We start from the raw sequence: 22,007 nt of genomic DNA, 5'->3' as shown, positions 1-22,007 counted from the left end.
GTGTCAATGAAAAGATAGAGGGGATTATTCACAAAATAGCTGAAGGATATAACTGTAGGTTCGGCTAATCCTTCGGCTCACTTTGGCTGCCAGAGCCCTTTGGTACAGGTGAATCGAAGGTCTGCTGTATTGTCTATTCACAATAGCCCATACAGCAGCCGAAAAGCTCAGCCCAGCCGGAGCATATGTGTAATGTAAACAAATGGTAAAAAAAAATTAAATAACTGTGCGGGGGCCTCTCCCGATTCACACCAGACCCTTTTAGGTCTAGTAGCAATGTTATGAGGGACTCCCGATTTAAAAAAAAAGCAACAAAATAACAAAATGCTTGGGGTTCCTGCCAAACATCATATCAGGCCATTTAGGTCTGGTAGGAATTTTAAGAGGGAACCCCACCAGCACTAAAAACGGGGGGAAAAAACGTGGGATCCCCCCTTAAATTCCAAACCAGATCATTGATCCGAGCACTGGCCTGGCAGGGCAGGAAAAGGGAAGGTTGAGCGAATGCCCCCCCCCCCCCCCCCCCCACTCCACCAACACCACCCCCCTTGTCATTGGGGGGTTTTTTTCCACGCCCCCCCCCCCCCCCCTGCACTATACCAGGCCACATGCCCTTGGCATTGGGAGGGACACCGATGGGGACAAGGGCCTCTTTCCCACAACCCTGACAGTGGTTGTCGGGGTCTGTTGGCAGGGGGGCTTCTTTTAATTTGCATCAGGGTACCCCCGTTTAAAAAAAATACCCAAAACCAATTTCCCTTTAACTCTAAACCGCAGAAATTGCTGTCTGTGTCTACGTTAGGGAGATTCACCCTCTTTATTTATCCTGGTGACCGTATTAATAGAATGTGCAAGAAAATCCCAAATCCAATGGCCATACTAGTTCTGGTGAACGTGCTGACCACCAGGGATTTCTCTCACTTTGGAGGGATTTGCACTCACTTCCTGTTGTGCCTATCAGACAGGAAATTAAGAGAAATCTCTACAATGGGATGGCAAAAAAAGAAAAAAATTGACAGGAGTTATAACTCTCCCATACTCTATCCAAAACTGGCCATACACTTGTAGGCCACGCGTGGGCCTGGCTCCTTCATCAAAAGCCGACTGAAAAATAGACGTTTGTCAAAAGGAGTGGTGCAAATAGCCAAATGTCAGCAAGACTCGGTCAAAATTCGAGCAGTGTATGTCCAGCTTTAACACTTAATCTGAACCCTAAAATGAAATGTATGACTTGTCCCCCTAAGCTCTAATCTTGTCCCCTGACCTTTTATCTAACCCCAACACTGAATTAACCCTTAAAGCAACATACATCCTTTTTGGGCTCCCTTAGCTATTGGCACTGAAAGCTAGCTCCTTTGCACCAAGGTCTCACAGTGCACAGATATCTGTATGAAAACCACAATTTTGTTTTTTTCATGTCCCAATATACGGCACAGAGCCCTTTCCTACAGTGTCAGTATTCTCCTGCTGCTTTTATCAGTGATGGCCAGGAAAAATGGGGGCTACAGCCTGCTCCCTTTCTCTGTATTAACTCTGCTTTTGTGTCAACATGAAAAGCTACAGAGTTCAGTGGGGTTGAAAGGCAAAATGTGCCAGTGTCATATCTAAACATCTGTCTCCATGGGAGCAATAACTGATATGTCATCCTATGTCTCATGCTTGGTGGAGGGGTGAAACGTTCTCGCTTCCAGGAACTAATGTTACCAGGGAAGGACAAGAGACACTGCCTTTTCTGTACACTTTTGTTTGCAATTGTGAAAATTAATTCAGTAGAGCACCCAATCTTGCCACCATTATAGTAGGGTGCACACAGAGCAAATTTCCTGCTGAATCGGCCAAAATTCACTCCGTTAGTGACCCTGTTCCCTTGGCCGAAGTTGATCAAAAGATTGACTCTTGCCAAAGGAACATGTTGGAAGATCTTCCACTCAACAGTGCTTGCAGCAAAACATCTGCAAGATTGAATGAAGAAAATACAAGCGTGTTTACCTGACTTAAGCTCAACCTATCATATTGTGGTAGACATACTACATATAAAATGTACTAGAAACTACTTATAGGTCCAATTTTGCATGTAAAATACAGAGACATTGAAATGTATTGTTTTTTCATACATTTCTACACCACACATAATTGCTCAAAAGAACAAATATTCGTGCCCACGAAAGTTCTAATTCCAGATGAAACATTACCTAGCACATGCACATCACAATATGTGCAATGGAAATCAGATTCAGGGTTGCAATTTTATTAATCCAGATAAGAAATGAGAAAAAAATCCCATCCTACTCCTTCGATTTTCCTTGTCCCTGTGGTTGAAAATGATTGTTGATTTGACCCCACTTACCATTAGAAAATTGTACACATTTCGATAAAAGTGATATATGGCCAGCTTTTAGAGAAGGTGTTGGGTCTATGCGTATAGAGTGTCGTTAGTAATTTTTTGGAGCCACAAGAGTGAAGGGCAGCAACTAAGTCCTTGTGTATTAGCTGTGAGTCACAAACATGCGTGGTTTTTATGAGGTTAGTAATTGGAGTGTAATATAAAGGATCCATAACACATACAGTATGAATTTGTGTATACTAATATATAGTCTGAGCTCTCACTCTTTTAAACACTTTCCCCATATTCTATATGTCCTTTTTTAAAGTGTATGTAAAGGCAAAACCTTTTATTGCTAACTTTGTATGCAGTAGGGAAGGGTTGTACCCTCGAGTTTTTATTGCTGTTAGAGTTCCCATTGGGGAGATTCAGCCCTCTATTTTATCTTGTGACCATTATCGTTGAGTTGTTGCCAAAATAATAGGTAAGGGGAAATCTTCCAATGAGGACACTTGTTCCAGGGACAACTGTCTATGAGGGGGATTCCCCGCACTTTGGGAGATTTTCCTTCACTTCCTGCTGCATCTAAAGTAAAGCGAAATTTCCTAGTGGTATACAGACAGGAAATAAATTACCTGGCAGGGGATTTCACCCTTCTCTACTCTACGTTTTGGCTCTACATACACTTTAAGGTGTTCTATATAAATCTGTTTGTGAAAAATAATTGTCCTACGTATGGCAGTAACATCAAAGAATGTGTCCCAATGCAACAATGCATGTCTTTTAGTATTGTGAACGTGTCATGTGTCACCTGCACTCCATACAGCGTTACAACCTTCAAGGATGATAGTGGTGCTCATAGTGTTGACTCGGATGGCGCCATGTGAAACTCGGATGGCGCCATGTGAAACTCCAAAGTGTTAAACGGAAAGTCACCATCACGCACGGAGTAAAATTGTAAATTCTAGTTCTATGTATTAGATCCTCATCACATCTGCCAAGAGAAGCCAACTTTTCGGGGCCCAACAGGGTCCATTCTTCACTATGCTACCTTGAAGAAGGGACCCTGTGTGGCCCTGACATGTTGGCTTCTCATGACAAAGTGACAATGATTTAATAAATAGAACTAGAAGTTATGATTTCACTCCATGTGTGCTGATGACTTTCCGTTTAACACTTTAGTATTGTAAATGTCACCTAGTACCCTGCTAGCATTAATGCACAAATATTTTGCCTCCACATCACTAAGGTGCCCCCCTTTCTTGTTCCATTGAGTTTGGAGGTATGGCAATGTTTGCATTTTTTTACCAAACAAAACTGGTGGTACAGTGATTACTAGGGATGCACCGATACCAAGTACCGTACTCGGCATGTACAGATACTTTTCCAGCTCCAAGACTAGACTAGAGAAAAATTCAAAAGTTAGGAGGCAGCTGTCATTTGTAAGGAGCACACGGAGCTCCTGAGGATTTGTACATCTCTGTTTTAATGTGTGATTTTGTTTTTATAAATGTATATTAGGGATGCACCGATACCATTTTTGCAAGTACAAGTACTGATACTTGTCCAAGTACTTACAGATGCAAGTACTGATACATTTTTGTTTATTGCCATGTTTCTAAAACAATACAGACTAATGATTTCAGGACAGTGGTGGAGCGCCAGAGCTAGGTCCCAGCTGCAACGTCTGCATACCCTGGTAGTTCTCATGAAAATGTCAAGTATCGGCACTGGTATCTGAACTGGTATCCGTGCATCCCTAGTGATTACCATCTAAGGCTCCCAGCCACAAATAAATGGGAGAGCTACAAATTATGTCACTTCCTGAACTGGAAGGTTCTCTTGATAACTGCATCTCAGTAATAGAACCCACGGGAAGGAAAAAAAGTCAACACAAAATTCAACTGTAAAAAAAAATTAATAAAAAGCAATAATAACTGTTATTGTTCTGTACATCAAGTATCATTAAAAAAAACTACCACAGACTATGAAATTATAAAGCAATTATCTTAACAATTGATAAAAATGGAATCTCTTGCACAGTAATAAAAAACAAAGTGCCAGTTCTTTCAACATTCACCCTAAATTACCCCTTCCTTCTAGTGGCGGCCCCCACAACACTACTGTGTTTTTCAGTGATGTAGGGGATGGCAAAAAGAACCACAGTGCTCAGCGGGGGGAGGCGGAGAAAGGCTAGGAATCCGACACCCCTGGAAGTGTGTCAGATGGAGATTATTCAATGGGCACAATAGCTCTTGAAACCATGAAGATCAGCAGCGAGACAAGTATGTATAATATCTGTTATTTACAGGGTAACCTTTTTTCATTTTGCAAAAGGTTGTGTTATAGAAAGCTGTATGTTATATCTTGTTGACTCAGTAAGGTTAACAGAATAACTTTCCATTTACCCTATTTATTACTGAGTTTTTCAGATCAAAGGTTTAAAGCCTCTAAATTCATCCTCTACTTATTGGCAGGAGTGTCAGAACTTTGCAGCCAACCTTTTAAAATCCATTGGTTTTCACTGCAAGCTGTCTGGAGCAAGGTCTGTCCAGCTTCAGGAACCAATTGAAAGAAATGGATTTCACAGGGTGGCTAAATAAAAGTGAAGTTACTCTGATAGGTGATGGCCCCGGAGCTGTGCAGTGTCTCTGTTTGAATGGTTAATCGTCAGGGTTTCTAAGGAGGGCACCCATGTGAAGAAACATGGAGATAAAAATTGAGTTTTCCCCTCTCCCGCTCCCTGAAAGTAGAATATCTCTAAAATATTCTGTAACTGTTTACATATAGAGTTAAGAAATGTGATACTGAATTAATGTGGGTCTCCTAACAATGCATACTTGTAGTTTTGACAAGTGTGGAAGTGAGGACAGGATTTGAATTACACAGTACTGTTCACGCTGTCCTAAACAATCTGATTGCCTTCACCAAGCTGTCTGACCAATGTCACTGTTATGATATGTTTGGAATTATCAAAAGGCTTTACCATGGAATCAAATTGCTCTTGATGATGTTAGAGAATATTTTGAACAGCAGAATTTTTCCTATCTTTAGGCTAGCATAGGAAACAAATTACTCCACATATGTACATTCACTGAGGAGAATTGCATTATGTTGTTTGTAATTGTTATTCCTTCTTTATATACGTAATCCATTATTGAAATGGAACGGCAGTGAAATTTAGTCTGAAAACTTTGTACTGCACAAAAACAATGATGGGATGTGGTCTTTGAAGGGGGACCACCAGGGGAGAAACCTGTAGCCACACCAACAATGTAGTCAGTTAACATAATCCATGGCCGCTCACCAGGTGCTCAAGGGGTTCCAACCTGTGCATAGTTCCATAATGCAAGTCCAAATTCTAAATTCTCAAGCCTTATGCAAATTTGGTTCTGTGATGACAAAATAAACAGGGTAATCCCAGCATGGCTGTGATGTGCTCCCAGGTTTCTTTTAGACTTATATTGTAAAGCCAATAGCTACCAAATCCTGGAACTCTTCACTTTATAGGTGCTTGCCTAACAAGATCAAGGTATTCCAGATTGTTGTTAATTATTCAACCAGACCAATAGGTCGCCTCCAGGCTTCACCTTCACTAGCCGCAGGTGCGGGGCACCATAATAAGATGTACCAACTAGTGTGGACATGCACAAACCGGCTCTTCCAAAATCAGTTTTGGCAGCTAGAGAGGTAATGTATTAATAGACTGTATCAGTGTGTGGTGCATCTGTAGGATAAATTATTCATCAGGAATGTAAAAGCAGCATGTTTAACCACTTGAATAGTAGCCATGTATCTATACCCAGCACAGTTTTCAGTGCTGTAATAGTTTGACTGACAATGGTTTGGTCATGCAACAGTGTACCTAAATTATTGATATCGTTTTTTTAGACAGAGGTTTTATTTAATAGTATTTAGTTACCACTGGGTCTTTTTTTTTTTTTTTAAACTACCGGTATATACAGGACAAAAGACGAAACATTTTGAAAAATAAAACTTTACTTCCTGTTATTAAACTAAGAATGTCAGGGCAGTATGAACACCCCCTAGATTACCCCTTTTTTTGGAAAGTAGACTTCCCCAGGGTGATCTAATTTTGCCACAATTTTTTGGGAAATGAAGAAACAATCCCTTAATCAAATACCGTACCCTGAATCCTCCTCTGTTGTGAAAGGGGCGGGCACTCCAAAGTACAAAGCAGTACTTTTTACGTTTCTTATCACTATGACTAGTCATCACAACGATCAAAAGGTAGAAATACGCAGAGATCAGCTCTGTACAGTGTGTCTATGATCTCAGCCATCTGATGACAACTGAGATCGCAGTGGTTAACAGGCATACTGGCCACCCGTAGGCTGTTTCTGGATTGACGTTAATACGGCAAAGCCAATCCAAGACACAGCCACACACTGCCAATATCCACCCAGCCCTTCTATATTTGAAAAATCCAGTCAACTCCAAGTTTGGGATCCCTGCCTGATGGTTGCTCACCTCTAATGCATTTCACCGAATCAGGCTTAGTCGTACACTACTCAATTACTAGGCCTGATTGGGTGAAACGGGTTAGAGGTGAGCAACCATCAGGCAGGGATCCCAAACTTGGAGTTGACTGGATTTTACAGTGCCCAGCTTTTTTTTTATTGACTTTGCTGTGGCGTATGGACAGCTCTCTTGCCGCACCTGCGGTGAACCCAAGCTGTGGAACTGTGATGTTGAGGTCCGTCTTTGTGTTTGTTAATAAACACCACTATAGAAATAGAAATCCACCATTTTATTTATAATACGTCAGAGGTGGTTGGGAGGGAGGTGGTTAGAGTGTGAACCTATTTGCTACCTTTTGGTCTGTTAAATATACCATTAAAAGCATTTGGTATATATTTATGTGTAAAAAATACTTAAGATATTCAGAGAGCTTGTAATTTCCTGCACGTTGTGCCTTTGCTACACTCTTATCAGTCAGCATTGCTAATTCTGTGCTCTGCCCAGTTTTCTCTGTGGACTACAAAACACCTACCCCTAAGGTATAGAGATGGGGCAAGTTAACTTATACAATAGACCAAATAGGAAGAGAGCAGCCTAGGGTGACAACACTGCCCGGCCATACATACAGACAGTACAGTGAGCAAGCGTTGTCACCTTAGGACAGGTTCAGTATTACTGGTTGGATAACTAGGTAAAAATAAAGGGGGGAAAAAATGAAAAAAAGGAAACTAATGCAGCCACCACATCTTAGTTCTGATAAGGTGCAATTTATTACATTTTTCTTCTTGGGTTTGGTTACGCTTCAGTTACATAAAATTAGCTGGTAGCCAGCCAGTCTCTATTACATTGCACAGTTGGATGTAGTAATCCCTTAGGAGATTCCTGCTCCTGCACCCCAGCACTGCTGATTTTCCAGGATAGTGTGGCAGCATTTGCGCTATCACAGAGCAGGCAGGGAGGGGGCCCTGGGTCTGGAATCATGGGCTGTAGAAGAATTTTAACTCTCTGCTAACATTGCATCAGAGCAGGAATGTAATGCTAGTAATAAGAGACATCAGATATGGAACATGACATCACTGGAGTAAAATGGCATCACTTTGGCAACATAATGCCAAGGCCGAGCTTGTCAGCGTAATTATCATGCATTGTGGATCATAATGAAGGAACGGGAGATGAAATAAATATTTGTGTGTGTAACAACGTCGTGCGTTAAGTAGAAACCATGGCTTGTCTAAGTTAATTGATTGTAGCTACAAGCCCGGCATCTCTAAAATGAATGTAATTTCCCCGGCTGCCTGTAAAAATTAATCAATATATCCCTGGAGATTACTTCCTGGGTAAATTGCTTCAAAGAAATTAGACCAACCATTGTGTACAAATGGAGCCGCTTTCATCCTCTGCAATTTTTCTGCGATTTATTTTTTTTTTTCCACCTTTTATTTACATTTTTAATTCCATTTAATGTAATTGTAATTGGAACCTTTGAGTACATATTTGGCCCTGCTTATTTTATTTAGATGCTAATTTAATTAGGGCTCTGTAAACATGGAGAAGAACTTGGTGACGATCATGATGCATGAGCAGCCTGTGCGTGTTCAGCTTTTTCGTCCCCTTGGAATGTTTATGATGAAACCGAATCATGTTTGGTATCAATGGTTGTTGTCACCTATGCATATAAAATAGGTTGAAGCTGTCATGATCTCGCATTAAGCAGTTACTGACACACAACACTGTATTAGCTGCTCATTATATAAAGTCAGGAAGAGCATTCACGTTCACATTTATATGAGTTTTGTGTGTTCCGTTGCTGCCAGATTCTGCAGTCTTTTCAGAGTGTAAGTCTGCCACATATTTCTATATTTTTCAGGGTGCACTAAAATACAGCATGGTGCAGCATTGTTTAAGAGAGCCTGCCAGTGCCTTGCCATTTGGTGTGAAGAAATCTGTAATAGTTTAAGTGAATAGGAAAGCCGAATGTATAAGCTAAACGCCAGAATGAAACACAGAGCCACTCAATGGATAGGCTGTACCCTAGGTGACTTTGATGCAAATGGGAATGTTTGATTGAAGAGTACCTTTTTAAAGGCTCTGCATGAACTTGATTTATTTGGCATGGAAGCTAGTGGGCTTCCTATATCTCACAGGGGCTCCCATGATGATGTCTCTGCACCTGAGCGTCCATTTCTACTCCTCTGCCCTTGTGTCTTTAAGAGTGTTCAGTCCTGCCCACCTGCCCATGTTTTCCTCAGTGCCCTGTTCTGTCCACTTGCTTTTGTGCTTGCCCAGTTTTGTCCACCTACCTATGTGACTTCCTGAGCTCCCAGTTCTGCCCACCTTCTCCTGTGTCTTCTAGAATGCCCAATTTTGTCCATCTTCCCCCATGTCTTCCCAAGCACCCAGTTCTACCCACCTGCCACTGTGTTTTTCTGAGTGCCCACTTCTACCCACCTTTCCTCGTGTCTTCTCGAGAACTCAGTTCTGCCTACCTTTCCCCATTTCTTCCCAAGTGCAGAGTTCTGCCTACCTCCCCCTGTCTTTCTGAGCTCCTCAGTTCTGCCCACCTTCCCCCGTGTCTTCGAGTACCCAGTTCTGCCCACCTTCTCTCGTGTTTTCCTGAGTGCCCAGTTCTGCCCACCTTACCCCCTGTCTTCCCAAGTGTACAGTTTTGCATGCCTTCCCCATTGGGTCTTCCCAAGACCTCAGTTCTGCCCACCTTGCCATGTGTCTTCCTGGGTGCCCAGTTCTGCCCACAATCCCTTGTGGCTTCCTGAATGCCCAGTTCTGCCTACCTTCCCCATGTCTTTCCGAGTGCCCAGTTCTGCCAAACGGTTCCTTTGTCTTCCTGTGTTCAGTTCTGGCCACCTGCCCCTGTGTCTTCTTGTCTGATTGCTTCTTTTAATATGACCTCAGGAATTTTTTTTGAAAGTGATTTAAATATTCTCAGACCTAGTTCCATTTTCTTTTACTGATTTGACCAGTTTGAAATGTGTGGATACATTTACTTGTAACCTCATATACAGATTCTCTAAAATACATATACTGTATGTATAGTCCCTTCAGGAGACGAAGCCAGAGTTGATGGCAAAGTCATATATTTGAGTGGTAGATGATGGTGGACATATGATGGGGAATGAGGACCGATGGTAGAGGATGGTGGGAGATGATGGGAGCTATTGCTGCAGGGATGGTGAGGGAATGGGAAATGATGGTGCAGCCAGGAATCGTAAGGGATGGGAACTGTTGGTGGCAGGCTGGTGGGGGATGGTATCTGGACTAAGCAAAAACAGGGGCATGTAAACTTCTTTGCCTCCTCCTCCTCCATATATTCTTCTTCAAAAATGCAGTTGTCCTATAAACTGTTTTGTGATCAGACATATGATAAATCATTTGCTAGTGTTATCAGTCCCCTTTTTGATGCAAGGCATGCTCTCTGTGGTTCTGAGATTATAGATCATTTGACATTTAGTGTAACAACACTTCCTATGTCTTTCGATGAACAATGCAGGGGGGAGAAAATGTCATAACTCACAATTCAGGACAAATGGGTGTACATTACAATTCAGTGTTTATTTCTACTATAGTATTAAAAACATAATTTGGCATTTTGCAGTATAGGTCCACTTTCAAAGCATCTAAAAAATATTTTTTCCAGTATGTGAAATGGGCCTTTGTGAGAACACTTTGTTAGGATTTTGCCCTTCTGAAGGAATTTTTTTTAAATCCTGATCCAACGCCATTCCGGAAGGACCTCTTTATAAAAGACTTCTCCAGTAGTGGCTTCAGTAAAGCGACCTCCTCGCTCTGGTCAGCTTCAACTAAGCAACTGTTGAGCAGGATGAGACAGTGGTCCGATTTCCCGGAGGACTGGAGGAAGAGATAAGCAATGTACCAAATTGAGTTACCATACTCTATATATTATTCACAAACTGGCAACAGATCCAAAAATTTACCCCAGGCCAAGCTTGGTTGGGTGGAGCATGCACTCACTGAATCACAGTCATCTAACATCAGTTCACAGTGACCTCTCACTCACTGCGGAGTTGTAAAGTATGGGGATTGTTCAACCAACATGGACCAAAAGAAGGAGCACCAGAGTAGAGGGTAAAAGAGTCTAAATTCCTTTATTGGTTCACAACTAGAAGGCTGTCTTTTATTTGTGGACCATTAAAAGAAATTGAACTCTTTTACGATTCGGTCAGGCGCTCTTTCTTTTGGTGCATGCTTTCAATGTCTTTCTGGGTGCACATTGGAGAGTAGGTCTGTTTCTTTGGTGTGAGCTGCCTAACCAGAGCCAGGGAGCTTTTTGAATGATTGCTTTCCTTTCACCACCCCATATAAACAAGGGCTGAAGTGCCAGCACCTCTTGGATCACTTTTGGAATTTACCACTCAGAAGTCAGAGTTACTGACCTTGCACAAGTAACTCATCATAACCAACCACAAATCAATCATTCACAGAACTGACTACAGTAGACTGCACTGTCTTACTAATGGATCCACTCATTCAACACGATATTCCACCTGTATATTGCTCTCAGGACTCCTGTGATGAAATTTCTGCATCATGTGCTCCACACTCCTGCTGCAGACATTACTATTCATTTCTACTTCTTTTGTTAGATTACAGGGCATTGGACCAAGAGGAAAGATACTTCCTAACTTGGCTTCTTTAATAGATAAAACAGGAGAGAGGAACTAAAAATCTGGCGAGGAGATCTTGGTGATAGTCACCAGAAGATACAAGTAGCCAGTGTTGTCAGTCTACTCTGATGGAGTCTTCATTATGGAGAATAATGGTATCATTGAAGTTTCCAACTACAAAAGAAAATCTCTTTTTTTTCCATGATGTCTTTAGCGTAAAAGGAATTAAACACACGCACGCACGTTGAACTGATGGACTATTATCTTTTTTCAACCTCAAATACTATGAATCCTTACCATTGGAAACCAACAGGTGATTCAACTAAATGGAACCCATCCAAAACTTAAAATATAATTTTAGAGTGGAGTTTGACAAGTTAGTTGGATGCAAGCCCATCTGTGTGATCCTTACTCTCGGTCATCTATCTCTATCAGCAGCACTATCTCTTGATACACTCACTCCGACCATAATTTCCAAGTAAGAAAAGGTTGACTGTATTAATCATGAAACATGCACTGTGCAATAAAAGTCACTGTGCTAAAATATCACATACAAATGACTATATTACTAAGCCAAGCTTAATTAATTGCATGCGGAATAATGAGATGAAGTGTGCCGTCTATCACCCCATGCTAGGAAGGTCTGTATCATAGGACAAGCTCTGGCTGATTCACTGAAACTTCAAAAGCGAGTGGCTTACTTAGAATGTCGTGATTAATAGCTGAAGAAGCAGAAATGATTGTTAACCTTCTTTTAACAGGAAAACTTTTTAAATGATGTACTATATGTAATAGGTGAACCTGGTGGAGGGAAGATTTTCACAGAGACCTAAAAAAGGGTCCACTACAGTTAGTCCTTAAAGACTCAGTCTTCATAGAGGTAGCAGCGCTGAATCAACCTTTTGAGTTAAGACCGCCCTGAACAGGATACCAGTCTGTTATTGGGAAAGAACTCATTGTCCTTAACCAGGATAGCAGACCATTTACAAGTGTAACAGCTGGGATTTCCAGGTTGCTCCACATTAAAGGCCATATAGCTATAGCAGACCATGAGGTTGCTATGGGGCCCAGAGCTGTCTGAATGAATTGATAAATAGTTTGATAAACAAAAAAATAAAATGCCATAGAACAAGAAAACTACTATCAATTAGTATCCTAAATCACCAAAGAAAAAGCCTGAGCTGGAGATTAGAGAGACAGAGTAGCAGTGGTGCTGAGCAACTTGTGTAGTGCTAGATGGGTGACTTTTCATTGCAGAACCAGTGGACTTTATATGTCTGCAACTCTTTTGTGATTTGTTTTAATTCAGGTGGTCAATTTCTTCAGCAGAGGGGAATAAAGTTCCCTGTACTTCCCTGTACTTAAAACCAGAGACTATGCATGAATAATCGCTTGTACAATCTGCAATGTGACTCACTTGGAGCACTGAGCTATTATCTGTGGCCATCACTAAGATCACGCATATGGAAATCGCCCCATGAAGCTCTTGCTGTTACAAAAAAATGTGCAGGCGATTGAACACTGCCTCCTTAAAATGAACCGTAACCTGAGGTTGATTTACTAAAGGCAAGTAGGCTGGTCACTTTGCAAGGGGAATTTCCCTTAACTTAGTGAATGAGGTGTAGCTTTGATGACTTCCATCATCCAATCGTGCAAACAAAATGATTGGGCATTAATCTACACCATGTTCACTAAGCTACGGGAAAATTCCATTCTCTTGCTCGCTCTCTCTCTCTCCATCTCGCTTGCTTGCTCTCTCTCTCGCTCTCTGTCTCCTTAATCCACATACAGGTACATTTTCTTACCATGATAAACCCACCAAGTTAGACATTGACCAACTCCTGGAGTATCAGACAAGCTCTTCTAGACACACTAATCATTAAATTGATAAAGAGGTCCTGTCACCTAGGTATATGTCTTTCCCATAATACTAAAATAATAACATTAACATGCAAGTATCCAATGCTGTGAAATACATTGGTATTATGATTTATCAGTGAGCAGTTTGATGACTAAAATTCGAAGAAACTCTCAGGTAAAATTAACAGTGTGACTCCTGCCAAAGGATTTTTTGTTGTTTTATTTATATGTTTTAGACAGATTGGGGAAGGGTTAAATAATCACACTTATGTCGGTGTTCTGCCCCTGTTGGAGGGATTTCCCCTCACTTCCTCTACTGGTGACTACATAGTCACAGACACACGAAGTGAGGAGTGTCTCCTCAATGGGGACATAAGATAATAAAAAACAGAAGGACAAATAAGGGGGGATGGAGGGCCTGAGTAATAAGGAATGCCAACAAAAATTACATTTGTTCCTCCTTATTATTATACAGGATTTATATGGCTCCAACAGTTTGAGCAGCACTTTACAATATAAGGAAGACATTACAATTACAATGTAATTCAAGACAAGATGGTAAAGAGGGCCCTGCCCCTGAGGGCTTACAATCTAAAAGGGAGGGGCAAGTGATACATGAGGAGGTAGCTAGCTGTGTGGGGATAAATTGTTTGAGAACGTGATGGTTGAGTGGTTAGGTTGAGGTGGGAGAGGCTTCCCTGAAGAGATGAGTCTTAAGGAGTCGCCTAAAGGCAGTCAGAGTAGGAGATAGATGGACAGGTTGGGGTAAAGAGTTCCAAAGGATGGGAGAGGCTCTAGTGAAGTTCTGGAGGTGAGCATGGGAGGAGTTGATGAGGGATGGTTAGGGTGATACTTTGAGACAAGTTTTGAAATATAGCCGGGGGCAGAGTTGTGGATGGCTTTGTAAGTGGTTGTTAATATTTTGAATTGAATCCTTTGGGCGAGTGGAAGCCAGTGCCGGGATTGGCAGAGGGGGTGGGGGGTGGAAGCCAGTGCAGGGATTGGCAGAGGGGGGTTGCAGACACTGAGCGGTACGTTAGGTGAATGAGTCTAGCAACAGCATTTGTGATAGACTGAAGGGGGGATAGCCTATGTAGTGGAAGGTCAATGAGGAGGGAGTTGCAATAGTCAAGGCGAGAGATAAGGGAGTGGATGAGTAATTTTGCGGTTTCATTGGTGAGGAAGGGGCGTATTTTGGACATTACGAAGGTGAAGGTGGCAGGATTTGGATAGTGATTGGATGTGAGGCAGAAAGGTGATGTCCGAGTCAAGGATGACACCTATTACCTTGGCATGGGGGGGAGGGATGGATAGTAGAGAAGAGACACTTAATAAGAGGTGACATGGGTGACATGATCGCAATTTACAAACTCATCAATGGGGAATGCAGTATCGGGAATGCACTACATAAACAAAGAACTTTGAGGTAGATGCGAGGGGACAACAAGAAGGTTTTTTGGTTTTTTTTATTCTAAAAAAAATAAAAATAACTGAAGATTTAATAAAATGTTTGACCTGTTTTAAATTTGACTGGAAATGACATATAATAAGAATTGCAATAAATAGGATGTCAAAAAAGAATAATAAGATAGGCATGCAGAGAAGGATGAAATAAAAAAAAAATTGTTTGGATAGTATGAAATGTCTAGATTACTACTGACAGTAGTCCCTCAATTAGGGGGTGTAATAACGATTATGTATCTTATTTAAATATCTATAGCTATGTTGATATATAAATGGATATGACTCCGAAATCCATAGCTTTTTCAGAGTCGATCGAAATTCCACTTCCCAATCCATCCAAATGCCGCCCAATTTTAGGAGACACACCCCATCGCTGTCCAGCATCAACAAACGATTTATGGGAAATAAATTAAATTTTCTGCATTATTCACCACAAAACAACCATTAGCCTATAGCTGGCCTTACACGTTTATAAATGTTCATTTCTGGAACAATTATTCTGTTTTTTTATGGTAAGTGGGATCCAGTCAGCGTTCATTTTCCACTGAAGTGATGAGGTAAATTTACAGAAGCAGGATGTATTATGTTGTCATTCTGATCTGATGGCTTCAATATTTTGAGTCAATGACCTCAAACAGGTAATGCAGATCAGGAGTTCCGAATTGCCTCTAACCTCACTAGCTGCATTCATTTTGCAGGTCTGCAACTGAAGGTATTGAAGCCAGTGAGGGCTGGGGAATTAGTATTTTCAGAGCTAGAAACCAGCAAGGGAAGCCTCTATATTCCTTCAGTGCACACATCCTTTAACAAGGAAATTTCCAAACCTTCTGCTGTACATTTTCATACATACAAGCCACCCTTTATCTATTGTGTTCTTTTAGTAGCACGTGCAACAATTTTTGATACAACTTACTGTAATAAGAGCACATTCTAACAGGTTTACGTGTTTGACACTTACCATCAGGGTCAGTCCAGGCTGATACCATAGATGTATTGTAGATATCCAGAAGATGAGCACAAAATGTAATTTGGATACACTGTGACAGAAAGAACATACAAAGAAATTGATACACACACCACAATGGGTGTTAAAAGCCATACATCACATTAAGATTGTATTTATTTTTATCTTTCGAATCCCTTACCCGCTTAGCTGTCTTCCTTCCATAGTGACAACAGACATCTGAATCATCTAGGCATCTTCACACTTGTGGGGCGTTTTATACTCTCCGCCAGGGTCACTATAGCTCACTGTAGCACATCTCATTGATGACGAAATGGCCTTTCATGAATGTTAAAAGGCGGAAATGTGACCAAATTCAAGCAAACTTGAGTTGACTTATAGAAACTTGTGCCCTTTCAGAAACGAACACCTGTCAAGCTGCCACTTCTTCAAAGTTAGTTCAACAAAGACCCAAGTACTGGAGGTGAACTGATATTTTCCTGCTAAAGCTGACATGGCAAAGTACAACTCAACATGTCACGTCTGTAAATGTTAACTAGTATCACGACCACTTTCCATACGTACCTCTGGCGACCCTGTCATGGACTTTCCATTATATTTTGCAGTTCTGGACTTGCTGGTTGAAAAAAGTCCAATAAAAATGGTTCCTGCTCAGGAAAAAAATTGTAGGAGATTAATTTATTAAACACTAATGTAGTCGTTGTGTTATTTTTTTCAATGAACCTCTTAATGTATAGCTGTTTATTTTAAAGTAAGCACCAAAATGTGCCTGCCTGTGTTTTTTAAACCATCTATAAGTTTTCAGTGAAGCCACAGTCCTTGGCATAGTGTAGGCCTCAACGTGTCCAAAGTAGACCTATGCCCCATCATTCAGCAATCCATTACTTATCTACGTACACTTTAGTATAGGACTTTTAAATAGTTATAGCACCAGTGGAGCATGGCTTAGGTCTAGGCCTAAACTTGTTCGACAGTGCCCCAAGCTCTACAATTTAACAGTTCAATACTAAAGCCTCTACTGACCACTGAGACTTTGGTGTTGGACTAATTAATGGGGATGAAGTTTAGTACTACTGGGGAGGGGCTTAGGTCTAGGCCTCAGTTTGTCCGAGATTGCCCCAAGCCCTAGCATTTAACAATTCAATACCAAAGCCTCTACTGACCACTGAAACCCTGGCATTGGACCAACTAATGGGGGTAGAGATTAGTACCACTGGGGAGAGGCTTAAGTCTAGGCCTAAATGTGTCTGACATTGCCCCAAGCCCTACCATTTAACAGTCCAATACCAAAAGATATGTATGCAAAACTACCCTGCGCTGGTAAATTGTTCAGTGATAAATGTTAACAAAACCTTAATACAAATATAATTCGTTATGCATCAATTGGACTGACATATTTCATTTTTCGTTTATTTTATTTTTATACATGTTGGATATTTATTATATTTGTATTATTTATCAATTGAACAATTTACCAGGGTATTTTTGCATACATATCTTTTGACACTGTGTTAGCACTGCAGCAGTAACACAACCATCTTAGATTAAGTTATACCACCACAGCGCAGATTATTTATTGATACATAGTCCAATACCAAAGCCTCTACTGACCACTGAGACTCTGGCGTTGGACGGGGTAGAGTTTTTAGTACCACTGGGGAGGGGCTTAGGTCTAGGCCTCAATTTGTCTGCCAGTGGCTTAAGGTTGTCATCCTGATACATGAAGTGGTGTTACCTGCAGGATTTCCAGATAAGAAACTTTGCAACAGATTCATAAACATTATTCGGAAACTGTAAACAGGAAGGCAAGACACCAAAGCACATTGAAAAAAAGATTTTGGGTTTACATACACTTTAAATGTGTAGAAAAGAAGAGTATTTAGGAAGAAGAATTGGTATTTAAAGGGATATTTGAATGATGAGTGAGTGCTGAATGGTGTGTGGAAGGGAGTTCTAGATAAGGGGAGAGTCACGTTGAAAATCTTGAATGTCATGAGCGGAGCGCCGCTGAATACATTTGTTAGAATTCCAATCCAAAAGGAGGTTCTGCACCAGATCAAATAAAGATCCATTTGGATATAGTTTCCTTTAAGTCCGTTCAAGTCCCTATTCCATTTTTCTAAGCCCTACTGAAGGGGGTGTCTTTTTGCCCCTGAAACGCGTTGGTCTGTGTGTTTGAGAGCCACCTTACAAGGGCTAGTAAACTCATTTGAAGATTTCTTTGCATTTGAACCATTGAAATCCCAGCGCCTCCTACATGTGCAAAGTGGAGGCTGTTGTTTGGGGCAATAACTGAAAATTAGAAGGACCGAGGAAGTGCTAGAGAGAGATTTTGACTTCATAATCCTAACTGTCCTGCAGGGAGGATGAAGGCGCTGAGTCGTCATGCACAAACACCCCTGCATTATTACCCATAATTGATTGCTGTTGTAAACATGGAGTTGGCACTGCTTTACTATGGGGCAGGTCAAATTGTGAAATAAAAAAACCTGGCATAAATATATCATTTTTATTGTATTGTTTAATGACAGCATACATATTTCTGATTCAAGAATTAGACAAGTGTCATCTTCAGCCTGCATACCTCTGTAGGTGGATAATAAGAATTCCTGTCTTGGATTCTACTTCCCACACCGTGATAAAGTGACAGCGTCTAAGCTTTGATGCATCTCGCTGCCATTCCACCAGGTGCGGCATAGTCTGCTAAAGGAACACTAAGCTCTAACAAATCCCACGTGAAATTTAGTGATAATATCACATTGCTTGTCATTTTTCAGATCACTAAATAGTGTGACATCTCTAGAGAGGTCTCAGCCTGTTCTCCTCAGTACTCGCGTGTCACCAGAATTTGATGGGGCCTGTCTTCTGTCATTGACTTTTACTGGAGTAAAAAGTCGTTTTATGTGTAAGAGTGAGTGTAAAGTTCATTGCGTGAATAAGTATATGTCTCTTATAAGCTATTTTACTAATGGGGAAGTAGAAGGAGACAGGATAGGTAGGGTGACTTAAAAGGGATTTTCTCCTTAACTTGTATGGTATCCAGTCTCATCTTGACAGCTAAATGTAAAAGAGTCCACATGCTGCAGAAGTCACCATCAATCCTCAAATCTTATAAAGGGGCTTTTCCTCTAATATTTACATTCTTCCAGCATATGAGCTGGCAGGTAGCTCACACAAAGGAGCATCTTAGCTTCTGGCCAGCAAAAGACTTCACTGATATCGATTAGTAACCAGCAGACAAGTTTACTTGACCAGATTGAGCCCGTTCACAGCAACCACCAATCTGGCAAGCAAATTAAAGGAGAACTATGGGGTAAGTGTTTTTCCCCATAGTTCTCTTTAGGGTCACGGGAGGACATATATACTAACCTCCTCCCATGACCCAAAGCTCAGTATGTTGCGGGCAATACTGACAGCGCCGCAGCCAGGACGGATCCCGACAATACTGTCGAGATCCAAGCAGCTGTGTGAGTTACAGCTGGCTCTGCCTATCTAGAGGCAGAACCAGCTGTGCCTGCCCCCTCTACCCATTCGTTCCTCCACTAGGCGCTGGAGGATCGGAGAGGGGAGGGGGAGAGCCATGCCTGTGGAGAGCAGTGACTGACAGTCACCGCTCACTGCAGGGAGATGATCGGGAGGTGAGCTAATCGCTGCCTGTTTCTGCTTACTTCCCGATCAATAGAGCTGACCTGTGACAGCTTCTTTGTCACAGGTCAGCTCTAACTATGAGGATGAGTGAAAAACACTCACCTCATAGTTCTCCTTTAATCTAAGTTAATAGGGGTCTTCAGATTCCTGGACAGTCTGAGAACATATCTCAGAGAGCCCAAGCTTTGAGAGACCTCTGGTTAGTGTTTGAACAGAATATAATGTGGTTCCTGCTCTTGCTGATTGGCAAAGGGCTTGGGCGTTTTACAACCCTTGTAGTACCTATTAAGAGTAATAATATTTCCATATCAGAGCAACGTCATTACAGGAGTAAGGTGTTAACTTCCTCTCAACTCCCAATGTTCTCGTATGTGTCATTAGAACCAGGACACAATTGAATCCAGATCATTTACTGACCAGAGGTCAAAGAATGAGGTGCAAGGAGCCAGCTCCAGAGCATTAATAAGCTAGCAAAGAGACCCCAATACTACATGCTGGGCAGATTGCAATCATTGTCACCCATTCCAGATTGACAGTGGATCAGATTTGCCAACATTTACTCATCATTCAAAAACAATAAATCAGAGTGATGTTGTGGTGACTAGCTTACACCATGAGACAAAGTGGACAGCTGAGGCAATAGCAAGCACATTTCGGACAATGGCTGAGCCATTCAAATCATTACTGTCCCCACAAAATGGCCAAAAAGCCTGAAACAGCTGTATAGTTTGGAATAAATAGTTCTATAATATCCAGCTATATTTGCACTATACACATCTTGTATGTGCATTTGGCTGTTGTGGCATAAAAGAATGCCAACTCAATCAACAAGGTATACTCCCCTGTCTGTACTCTCACACTGCCTCCCCACTTCAGGAGTCCATTCTATGTAAGGTCCATTGTCAGATGGTGTTGGAGTTGACCTGGGTGGACAATGTCACTGCCCCTACCTACATGACTGTCCTTGGGTCTACAGTTGGCTGCTTGGGCCCGAACATTGCCACTTAAAAAAATGACTCCACATATTCCTATTCGCTATAATTGTAGTTGCTATTATTAGTCCTTTCTTGTAAGTTTGATAACACAACAGGAAGTGAGGGGAACTCCATATGTAGGTTGTTGAGAGCTGAAGAGGTGACTACCATTGGAGGATTTCCCTTTACCTCCTGTTCCTGTGAGAACTCAAATTTTGGATTTCAAATCACATTCAGTGATATAGGCAGCAATACATGTTGGTATTTTAACACTTTCTCAGACTATCTAAAAAATTAAATTGTCTGTACATACGCTGTAAAAAAATGGTTCTGATGTTCCCAGCCCAGCACACCAGACATACAGGAGGTATGGTGGTAGCAACTGTGTGGTCTACTGCCATGATAATACCAACATACATGTTTAGCATTAGGTTCCAATCAGTGGCTTAACTATAGTCATAGCAGCCCAGACAGCTGCTATGGGGCTTGGGAGTAGAAGGGGGCCACATTGGGTTGTTGAAGCAAATTAAACATAGAAGGTGTAAAGATAACACAGTGCTGTGTCATTAAGGGTTGGAGTGATTGCAGTTGATGATAACCCTAATCCTCTGTAAAGTGTAGGAAAGCTGATGCCAGATGCACATGAGGAGTTTTGGGGATCTTGGTGTTGTTAGTCACAGCTCAGAGAGAGGTTGTCAGGGGTCTCCCCCCTCACATTTTTGCTATGGGGCCCCTTGATTACAACCCTGGTTCCAATGGTGATACGAATTCACTAGGGAACAATTACCACCTATTAGGAAGTCAACAGGCACTGAAAAGTCAAAAAAAGAAAAGGAAAAAAATTAATCCATTTAATACTCACGCAGGATCAGCACTATGGGCAGCACCACATGCTGTGACTATTACCGGCAAATCCAGCCCATGAAATGTTCCTGACCTCTACAAGTTATAATAAATACACCCCATTATCTGCATAGCAATTTGCATTCTATGGTGGAATGGCCATTGGAGATCTGCCTGTGTATATAAAGTATTGACCATAGTGATACATATTCTTTTTTTTTTACATTCAATTTTTATTAATTTCAAAAAAACAATGGAGAGGTTTGCGGTATCCACGCTACTCGCGTGTAGTCGCCATTACGTCCAAGCCACGCCCCCCCATATTCAGCCATATCTGTTTCTATCTTCTGATGTGGGAAACATTTTAGTGCCAACTTTATTTGACATAAGAGGTCTCCTTTCCACAACCCTAGTAATTCTTACATGAATGTAGACAACACAGACCATAAATTCTTTTTCCAGGAAAGACTTTCATTAATGCAGACATCTACAACAGTCAACATCAGCAAAAAAGAGGATGCTGCAAATAAGACATACTGGTGCCTGTATAACAGAAAAATAGCTGAGCCGCCTAAAACAGCTCCATTCCATCATGTTTCTTAGGAAGTTAGAGAGACATTTAGATTGCATTTAATGGCAATGGGTGACTATTTCTCTCTTTTATAAAGCTGAATGGTACCCATGTAATGAGGCTGCACTAGCATTTTTTTCTTTCTAAAAATGTCATCACCATTTTAATCCTTTATCTTGCTTCAGTTTCTGTTCAAGAGTTGGCATCTGCCAAGCTGTATTGCTGTAGTGTGGCAGTC

The 22,007-nt window shown here is 41.4% G+C and overlaps 1 protein-coding gene across 1 annotated transcript; it reads right to left on the bottom strand.

Moving 5' to 3' along the window:
- Nucleotides 1-10,439: 10,439 nt before the first annotated feature.
- NPS (neuropeptide S) lies at nucleotides 10,440-15,942 on the bottom strand. The gene is made up of 3 exons (XM_018561167.1): nucleotides 15,915-15,942; nucleotides 15,728-15,806; nucleotides 10,440-10,669 (listed from the first exon to the last, which is right to left on the bottom strand). The coding sequence occupies exons 1-3, from the start codon at nucleotides 15,935-15,937 to the stop codon at nucleotides 10,490-10,492; spliced, it is 282 nt and encodes a 93-aa protein (XP_018416669.1). The 5' UTR covers nucleotides 15,938-15,942; the 3' UTR covers nucleotides 10,440-10,489.
- Between the last annotated feature and the right edge of the window lie 6,065 nt (nucleotides 15,943-22,007).

Source organism: Nanorana parkeri, unplaced genomic scaffold (assembly GCF_000935625.1).
Source record: "Nanorana parkeri isolate BGI_ZX_2015 unplaced genomic scaffold, ASM93562v1 scaffold2, whole genome shotgun sequence".
NCBI lineage: Eukaryota > Metazoa > Chordata > Amphibia > Anura > Dicroglossidae > Nanorana > Nanorana parkeri.
Note: the sequence above shows the minus strand (reverse complement) of the source record. Positions and strands in the feature narration are given on the sequence as shown.

What these genes read in the sequence shown, in the direction of transcription:
- NPS (XM_018561167.1), bottom strand. Translation starts at nt 15,937, where the DNA reads ATGGAAGGAAGACAGCTAAGCGG. An exon ending in GAAGGAAGACAGCTAAGCGG is followed by an intron (nt 15,807 to 15,914) that starts GTAAGGGATTCG and finishes TTTCTGTCACAG; the next exon opens with TGTATCCAAATTACATTTTG. An exon ending in AGCCTGGACTGACCCTGATG is followed by an intron (nt 10,670 to 15,727) that starts GTAAGTGTCAAA and finishes CTCTTCCTCCAG; the next exon opens with TCCTCCGGGAAATCGGACCA.